Here is a 9,750-nt window from a genome sequence, read left to right as displayed (position 1 = left end):
ACCACTGAAAACAAAATCATTAAAATCTTTAAAACAATAGAAAAAACAAAGTTGTACTTTAAGGGGAACACACAACGCTGGAAACTAGAACAGTGGCATATTGGAGTGGTGGGCGTGGTCAGTTTACCATCTTAGGGTTGTGTTCCATGTGACAGTGTTATTGTTTTAGGTGTGTTAGGAGTGGTAGAGTGGTAGTTATTTTACCATCTTGGGGTTGTGTTCCATATGATAGTGTTAGAGTTAGGAGTATTATTTTACCATCTTAGGGTTGTGTTCCATGTGGTAGTGTTAGAGTTAGGAGTGGTAGAGTGGTAGTTATTTTACCATCTTAGGGTTGTGTTCCATGTGATAGTGTTAGAGTTAGGAGTGGTAGAGTGGTAGTTATTTTACCATCTTAGGGTTGTGTTCCATGTGATAGTGTTAGAGTTAGGAGTGGTAGAGTGGTAGTTATTTTACCATCTTAGGGTTGTGTTCCATGTGATAGTGTTAGAGTTAGGAGTGGTAGAGTGGTAGTTATTTTACCATCTTAGGGTTGTGTTCCATATGATAGTCAGAGCAGACAAACAGGATGTTCTCTGGCTTCAGGTCGGTGTGCGTCAGGTTGTTGCGATGCAGGACTGAGAACACAAAACCATTTAACCATGATCACAGTCCTGGTGTTCACAACAATCAATACAGTAGTAGTATACTAGTTTATGTACTCAACAACAATCAATACAGTAGTAGTATACTAGTTTATGTACTCAACAGCAATCAATACAGTAGTAGTATACTAGTTTATGTACTCAACAACAATCAATACAGTAGCTGCAGTAGTAAACTAGACTAGTCTTATAATCACAACAGACTGCTTTAACGATCTGGAAGGCCATGTGTCTGATCTGCTCTAGTATACTAGTAGAGTAGACTAGTCTTATACTCACAGCAGACAGCCTTAATGATCTGGAAGGCCATGTGTCTGATCTGCTCTAGTAGACTAGTACAGTAGACTAGTACAGTACAGTACAGTACAGTACAGTAGCGTACAGTACAGTACAGTACAGTACAGTACAGTACAGTACAGTACAGAACAGTACAGTACAGTACTAGTACAGTATACTAGTACAGTAGACTAGTAGTGAACTCACAACAGACTGCCTTAACGATCTGGAAGGCCATGTGTCTGATCTGCTCTAGTAGACTAGTACAGTAGACTAGTAGTCTAGTAGACTAGTCTACAGTAGAAGGGTGTAGTGGTGTAGTCTTATACTCACAACAGACGGCCTTGACGATCTGGAAGGCCATGTGTCTGATCTGCTCTAGTAGACTAGTAGACTAGTACAGTAGACTAGTACAGTAGACTAGTAGACTAGACTAGTAGTGAACTCACAACAGACTGCCTTAACGATCTGGAAGGCCATGTGTCTGATCTGCTCTAGTAGACTAGTACAGTAGACTAGTACAGTAGACTAGTACGTACAGTAGACTAGTACAGTAGACTAGTAGACTAGACTAGTAGTGTACTCACAGCAGACTGCCTTAACGATCTGGAAGGCCATGTGTCTGATCTGTTCCAGGGTGAAGGGCAGGAAGTCGTTCTCCTTCAGGAAGTCGAAGGTGCTAGGACCCAGCAGCTCAAACACGATGCACACGTGACCGTGATGGTCGAACCACTCCAGCATCTTCACACAGGCACTGGGAGAGAGAGAGAGAGAGAGAGAGAGAGAGAGAGAGACATAGAGACACAGAGAGAGAGAGAGAGAGAGAGAGAGAGAGAGAGAGAGAGAGACATAGAGACACAGAGAGAGAGAGAGAGAGAGAGACATAGAGACACAGAGAGAGAGAGAGAGAGAGAGAGAGAGACATAGAGACACAGAGAGAGAGAGAGAGAGAGAGAGAGAGAGAGAGAGAGAGACATAGAGACACAGAGAGAGAGAGAGAGAGAGAGACATAGAGACACAGAGAGAGAGAGAGAGAGAGAGAGAGAGACATAGAGACACAGAGAGAGAGAGAGAGAGAGAGAGAGAGACAGACATAGAGACACAGAGAGAGAGAGAGAGAGAGAGAGAGAGAGAGAGACATAGACACACAGAGAGAGAGAGACATAGAGACATCAAGAAAAAGGTGTAAAAAGTGTGTGGCAGGGAACTGGGTAAGTCGATTTTTAAAGGTGGCAGTCATTGTGTTAACTGTGTTTAAAGTGATGGTTTTAGTGTTGGTGTGTTGTCTCATGATAAAGTAGTCATTAGACCGGAATGAACTCAGAAATGCTGTAGGGAAACTGGCTCCCTGATCAGATAACAGCTGAACACTCCAGCCACAGAGCTTCAGTACTACTTGCCCTGTTGCCTGGCTCCAGCCCATAGACCCGCCCACTCTCTGAGCAGACTGGTTCTCTTGGTCTGGTGTTGTCATATGATGCTAAAGTTTATCTGGTTTAGGCAGAACCAAGCCAATGAGTCTGAGCCTCGGAGGAGAGGGAGGGTCTAACTTTTGAAAATCAACAGAAACAGTGGAGGGACTATATGATGTCAGTTCTGCTAGTGCCTGTACTAAACAGTGGAGGGACTATATGATGTCAGTTCTGCTAGTGCCTGTACTAAACAGTGGAGGGACTATATGATGTCAGTTCTGCTAGTGCCTGTACTAAACAGTGGAGGGACTATATGATGTCAGTTCTGCTAGTGCCTGTACTAAACAGTGGAGGGACTATATGATGTCAGTTCTGCTAGTGCCTGTACTAAACAGTGGAGGGACTATATGATGTCAGTTCTGCTAGTGCCTGTACTAAACAGTGGAGGGACTATATGATGTCAGTTCTGCTAGTGCCTGTACTAAACAGTGGAGGGACTATATGATGTCAGTTCTGCTAGTGCCTGTACTAAACAGTGGAGGGACTATATGATGTCAGTTCTGCTAGTGCCTGTACTAAACAGTGGAGGGACTATATGATGTCAGTTCTGCTAGTGCCTGTAGTCAAGGGAAAAGCATGGGAAATCTCTAGCATTGACAACTACAGACCTGCTGCCTTGGCTAGTGTTCTGCCAAAAGTGCTAGATAGAATAATACTTGAAAGACTGCAAACGTATTTAGTCTCCACTGATGAGCAATGTGGGTTTAAAAGTAAACATGGCACTGACATGTGCAGTGATGTCATTACGTGCGCATCCCGCACCAAAAACTCATTCAAGTCGCCCAGGGACTCATTCATGTCATGGTCCTGGGGTCCCGGGGATGCGCCTCCATTGGAGTCCATGTTAAAATAATTTACTTCTTCTACTTAAGTTTCTATATTAGTTTAGATAGTTGAATTCGTTTTTTAATGTATTGTGTAAGATAAACACTGTAAATATTTATTATCAGTTAAACCTGGAACAGCTAAAAACTATTTTCACTAGTGGTTCTCAAAGTGGGGTCCTGGGTCCTTGAGGGAGTTCCAGGGGGTCCCCAGATAAATGATAGTTAGGAACCAAATAGAACTTTATGGGTCTGTAACTCGGTGAACAAATGGAACCAAATGGACCTGTTCCATTTGTACTCTAGTATTTTAATATTTAATATAAATTGGGGTCCCAGTGATATAAATATAATTAAATGGGTGTCTGTAGCCTAAGTTCAAACATTAGCCAAATTGTAAAATAAATATAAGAAATAGGCAAACAGCCTACAAGCTCACAGCGCTCGAAAACATTGTATTGAGGACTCATAAAACTTTTCTGGGACCCATTTGAATGACCACCTGTGGGTCCCGGGACCCATTACATTGAAAACCTAGTAACTAACATCACTGCATGTGTGTATATGCTCCAAAAGAGGCAGTCAGTTAGTACAATAAACATAATTCCACCATGTTTACGTGCTTCCTGGATGCCTCTCGAGGCTTTGACCGCTTTAACCATGGCAAACTGTTTGCAAAACTAAGAGAGCGAGGGGTTCCTTCCTACTAACTCTTTTACTGCTTCGGACGTTCCCGTTCGCCCCAATTTTGACCCAAGCGCGCTGCCAATACGGCTCATTCTTTTTACCTTGTTTGAGCACTGTAAGCTGATGAGGGGTCGCGCCGCTGTGTACAGTAATAACATCTCCCGTAATGCTGCTTTCAAATCTCCACCACACGTAAACATCAATGATGTCCCAAATCACTTCCTGTCTGTTTTCTGTGGATCTGATCTAGAAATGAATTTCTATGCTCTGAATGGACGGCAAGCCAGAGCGGCCCAATTCACATCAATCCCTTGCATAAGGCTGCCATCTGCCGCCAGCTTGGCTAAAGCACACATATAATGTCCAATGGAGAAAAAAAAATGTTTGAAAATAATCAATAGATCTTTTTCTATAACCTTGCAAAGGTAAGCTGCTTTTTGCTGGCACCAGCCCCAATAAATAAATAATAAATCTGGCAGTAGAACTGTTAAGAGTTTTACATTTTTGGTACTCCCATCAAACCATGCAAGTAAGATGGGGTGATACTATAGCTGGGCCATTTCTAGTGACTAATGGGGTCAAACAGGGTGGGATAATATCACCTGTGCTTTTTCAAGGCTTGTTAACCATTTAATGTATGCGGATGACCTGGTTGTTGTGTCTCCCAGCTCTGCTGAGTTACAGCAGTTGCTTAGAACAGGGGTTTTCAAAGTGGGTGACAGGGCACCCTGGGGTGACGGGGCACCCTGGGGTGACGTGAGGGCAGTCCAGGGGTGCCGCGAGATCATTTGATAATATTTGGAATTTATTTGGACACTTGAAAAAATATAAAAGTACAATGTTATTTTCAGTCAGTTCTAACCAAAATGGCTGTTATCTCAACATTTTCCTCACAACATAATCACTAAAATATCGTCACTGTCGGGCAGAAACCTTCTATCTCCAAGTTTCAAATGTGTACGTCTTTTGGTAAAGCAAAGCCCTGCTTCATCATACAAGACTGTCGCACAAAACTAGAGAAAACAGCCGATCTACAAGCAGACAGTGTGCTTGTAGATCTGCTGTTTTCACTAATTTAGTACATTTTATAAATGATAAATACAAAACCAACGGTTTCCACCCGACAACGATGATATGCTATAAATATAAGGTGCTGGGAGTAAAAATTATAATGTAGGGGTGCCTCGGATTAAAAGGTCAGATGTTTGACATTACGTTTTTTCTGGGGTTCTAGTGGTTAACTTTCACTCAACCAAGATACCCTGCCCCCCTGCCCCTCCCCCTCCCCTCCCCTCCCTGGGCGAGTGTCACAGACAGGGTCAGTGCCAGGCTGCTGATTGGTCCATCCTCCCTGTCACTCACAATCTGTCGTCATCGTCCAGCTTCTTGATCTCCTCCAGGACCTCCACCTCTGAGCGGGCAGCCTCCCTGTAGCGCTCCATGCTCTTGATGATCTTCAGGGCCACCTCACAACCCCTGGACAGAGACACAGACACAGAGAGAGAGAGAGAGAGACACACACAGACACACACACACACGCACACACACGTAGATAAACGTGGGAGCCAGACCACCCTGTAGACCATACATGGTCAACTGGCGGCCCGGGGGCCACATGTGGCCCCCACCTTCACTTAATGTGGCACTCAGGTTAATACCGGGATGCTGATATTGATTTCAGCTGTTATAATTCCAAACATGACCTGCTTCCATCATCATTCCTAACATGAGTATATAGGCTAACTAAATGCGTTTGAAATTGAATCAAAATGTTACATTTCAGTATTCCAATTAAAAAATAACAAAAAATAATTCAGGATTCCAATTCAAAAGAGGCAAAAATAGCAGATCTGCTGCGATGCGTTTTGAGCTTGTAGATCTGCTATTTTTGCTTCTTTTGTATGAGATATGACAAAGTAGGACGTAGCAATATGCAATGTGGCCCTCTGGAGTGAAGGTGGAAATATAGTGGCCCTCGCCATCATCAAAGTTGCCCACCCCTGCTGTAGACAATATGCCTTCCGGTGTGTTCCAAGATTTCTAGCGGAAGTCTGCGTTTAACGGACGTTACGTCATGCGGTGCGGGTCTGTTTACATTCCCCAGCGAAAAAACTAAAATAGATTGTAGCTCTTAACTCGCTCCTCATAGGTGTAACATTGCTTGAATCAATGTTTTTGTTTGTATATTGTTTATTGCGAGCGCAACCGACGGAGCAGGAGACGTAGACCAGAGTTAATTTCGTGCAGGGAATACGTTTGCAGGAACACCGCACCGTGAAAAAAATACAGCTTCCGGTGAAATTCCTACGGCGGAAGTTGAACGCTTTCTGCCTTCTATTGTCACCAGGCTTTTCTCTTCGGAGATGAGTAAGCCTGGCTACGCGAGGCCAGACAGAGAGATCTTTCAGAGTCAAGTGGAGGGCAGAGTAAAGCCCTTTTTGCACACAGACGCGTTTTTCTTGAACGGAAAAAAACGCACGATTCCATTTTTTAAAAGAAAACAATGATTCTCTATGACCTCATGCACACCAGCTCAGAATTTGCCATGTGGCAGGTGGCTGCGGCAGTGCGTTTTTTTCCCCGATCGAACCCAGTTCGATTTGTGCGTCTTGTCGCATGCGACTCCTTTTATGAGTCCTCTTGGGATCTGCAGTGTGGATTCCACACAGCCTTGCACACCAAATCCTATGTGTTTTAATCATGCAGCAAACGGAAAGAAACGCAACGGTCCTGAGTGCAAAGCCCTTAACTCATTTACCCCCATTTTAAGACCCCTTCTGAGGGTCCACACCGCCAGGATTTTGCCTACCTTTAACGTGGGCGCGTGCGCGAATCCATTGCGCGATGGTTCACCGATTCCATTCACAATACGATCCAGTCAGTGTAAGCTACAAAACCCAACAGCCTGCCATTTCCCAAAGTGAAACCGATTGAGCCCAGCGTGGGTGTTGCATAACATCAAACAGGATGGGATTTCGGCAGACAGGATACAGGCGTCGTTGTCCCGCCCCCCCCATTTCCGGTCTGGAACATCCAGATCCGTTTTTTGTGAATAGCGGCCTTCCATAGAGCGCTATGGACGGCGAATCGGCAATCATACTTTTTTGTTTTATAGTTATTAAAGCTAATTGATAACTCGTCATATTCGTCATAAGCAGAGTGGACCCATAAATATAGCTCGTCAAGCTCGTCATAAGCAGTGGATGAGTTAAGACAGCACACATCTAAGGACAACGACACTGGTAGACGTTTATCAGTCCACTGGATGAGTTAAGACAGCACACATCTAAGGACAACAACACTGGTAGACATTAATCAGTCCACTGGATGAGTTAAGACAGCACACATCTAAGGACAACGACACTGGTAGACATTAATCAGTCCACTGGATGAGTTAAGACAGCACACATCTAAGGACAACAACACTGGTAGACATTAATCAGTCCACTGGATGAGTTAAGACAGCACACATCTAAGGACAACGACACTGGTAGACATTAATCAGTCCACTGGATGAGTTAAGACAGCACACATCTAAGGACAACAACACTGGTAGACATTAATCAGTCCACTGGATGAGTTAAGACAGCACACATCTAAGGACAACGACACTGGTAGACATTAATCAGTCCACTGGATGAGTTAAGACAGCACACATCTAAGGACAACGACACTGGTAGACATTAATCAGTCCACTGGATGAGTTAAGACAGCACACATCTAAGGACAACAACACTGGTAGACATTAATCAGTCCACTGGATGAGTTAAGACAGCACACATCTAAGGACAACGACACTGGTAGACATTAATCAGTCCACTGGATGAGTTAAGACAGCACACATCTAAGGACAACAACACTGGTAGACATTAATCAGTCCACTGGATGAGTTAAGACAGCACACATCTAAGGACAACGACACTGGTAGACATTAATCAGTCCACTGGATGAGTTAAGACAGCACACATCTAAGGACAACGACACTGGTAGACATTAATCAGTCCACTGGATGAGTTAAGACAGCACACATCTAAGGACAACAACACTGGTAGACATTAATCAGTCCACTGGATGAGTTAAGACAGCACACATCTAAGGACAACGACACTGGTAGACATTAATCAGTCCACTGGATGAGTTAAGACAGCACACATCTAAGGACAACGACACTGGTAGACATTAATCAGTCCACTGGATGAGTTAAGACAGCACACATCTAAGGACAACGACACTGGTAGACATTAATCAGTCCAGTGGTAAAAACACTTACTTGTGTTTGTCGAGGCAGCGAACCACCTTGGCAAACGCTCCCTCTCCCAGCGTGGAGACCACCTCAACTGGAACGGATGGACGGACATGCAGGCAGAGAGACAGACAGACAGACAGACAGACAGACAGACAGACAGACAGAAGAGTGTCAACAGTGAGGACAGGATGACAGCAACACACTGAAGACTAGCCCTGCTCTGAGTATCTCTATCAATAACTGCACTAACCATGGATGGATAACGGGATGGAAGTGACGCTCAAGTAAAGAACAATAACAAAAACAGTCCATTCTTAATCACATTAACTCTGGTGTCCCGTTTCTGGGCACATCGTTATAGCCACAAAAAGAAAATATTAATCTTCTGGAATATTTACGAATGCATCAATAATATGTTTATTTAGTGTTGGGAGGTTGTTATTATTACGACAGAGGGTCGACACAACAGACACAGAGGATAGAGAGTGGAGGTCAGTACATCTCTCTCAGCACAGACACAACAGACACAGAGGATAAACAGTGGGTGTGCGTACATCTCTCTCTCAGCACCAGGCCCACGTGGTACACCAGGTGACCTTCATCATCGTCCTCACAGCTGCCGCTCTTCCTCTGGTGACCCCTCTGTGGTGGCGTTTATCGTCATCCGTCCGTCGGTCCGGGCAGGAGGGCGGGCAGGAGGGAGGGGAGCAGATTGAAGCCAGAGACGGGACCAGTCGTCATCAGAGCAGGTGGAGTGGAGCCGTGCATAGACAGAGAGAGACAAGAGGATTGTGGTACAGGGATGGACCAGAATCATTAGCATCGTTTATCGTGATAAAAAAAAAACACCCACAATAATCATATCGTGGAGATTTGTTTTTTTAGTCATTAGAGAAAAGGTGAGTGTTAAAATGTTTTCATTTACGGTACTCGTTTTAGTGATTTTAACAATTTAGATTTGCATGCCCCCAGGTTGGGGGCAGGCATTCAAGTGGCTAAATATGTATTTTTAGACACAATAAGCCCATTCCCAAGATGCACCACAATCTTTCATGGGCAGATGTGATTTATGGGGGCTGGTGTAAATAGTAATAAAGAAATTGCTGGCTTATTGTGTCTAAAAATACATATTTAGCCACTTGTACGCATGCCCCCACCCACTGAAATCAAAATAGTAAAATCGCTAAAACAAAACAAACAGTAAATGTAAACATTTTTAACACTCTTCTTTTCTTTTCTCTAATTACAGTCTAAAATATGAACCCTTGTTGTCCTTTAAATGTATCATGAAATAATCCCTGATCAAGCACTGGGATCAATTCACCTTTATTAATTAAATGTATTTTTTAATCCCTCTATATTTGGTCAAACCAGACTTGGAAGCAACGTATTCAATAGACTTTTTTTTTCACTCTCTACCAAATCTCTTTGCCAAAAAATAGCCGATCTACAAGCTTTGTGAGCGATGCGTTTTGAGCTTTTAGATCTGCTATGTTTTTGGCAAACGCTCCACCCCTGGATAACAGGATGGTGGAGTAGAAGACAGAGGACATGATGGTGACAATGACATATTACTACCTAGTCCCAAGGGTCTTCAACGG

At 43.8% G+C, this 9,750-nt stretch overlaps 1 protein-coding gene across 1 annotated transcript in view; it reads right to left on the bottom strand.

The window, feature by feature from the left end:
- The window catches only part of LOC308304306 (dual specificity protein kinase CLK4-like), a 21,622-nt gene extending 12,872 nt beyond the window's left edge, over positions 1-8,750 (bottom strand). The window contains exons 1-5 of the mRNA XM_080748884.1: positions 8,704-8,750; positions 8,174-8,240; positions 5,266-5,379; positions 1,508-1,674; positions 523-617 (exon numbers count right to left, since the gene is read on the bottom strand). Of these exons, the coding sequence (XP_080605010.1) occupies positions 523-617; positions 1,508-1,674; positions 5,266-5,345 (342 nt within the window). The 5' untranslated portion in view covers positions 5,346-5,379; positions 8,174-8,240; positions 8,704-8,750. The remainder of the gene's footprint in view (positions 1-522; positions 618-1,507; positions 1,675-5,265; positions 5,380-8,173; positions 8,241-8,703) is intronic.
- Between the last annotated feature and the right edge of the window lie 1,000 nt (positions 8,751-9,750).

This window comes from Nannobrachium achirus (assembly GCF_963921795.1).
Source record: "Nannobrachium achirus genome assembly, chromosome: 19".
NCBI classification, from domain to species: domain Eukaryota; kingdom Metazoa; phylum Chordata; class Actinopteri; order Myctophiformes; family Myctophidae; genus Nannobrachium; species Nannobrachium achirus.
Note: the sequence above shows the minus strand (reverse complement) of the source record. Positions and strands in the feature narration are given on the sequence as shown.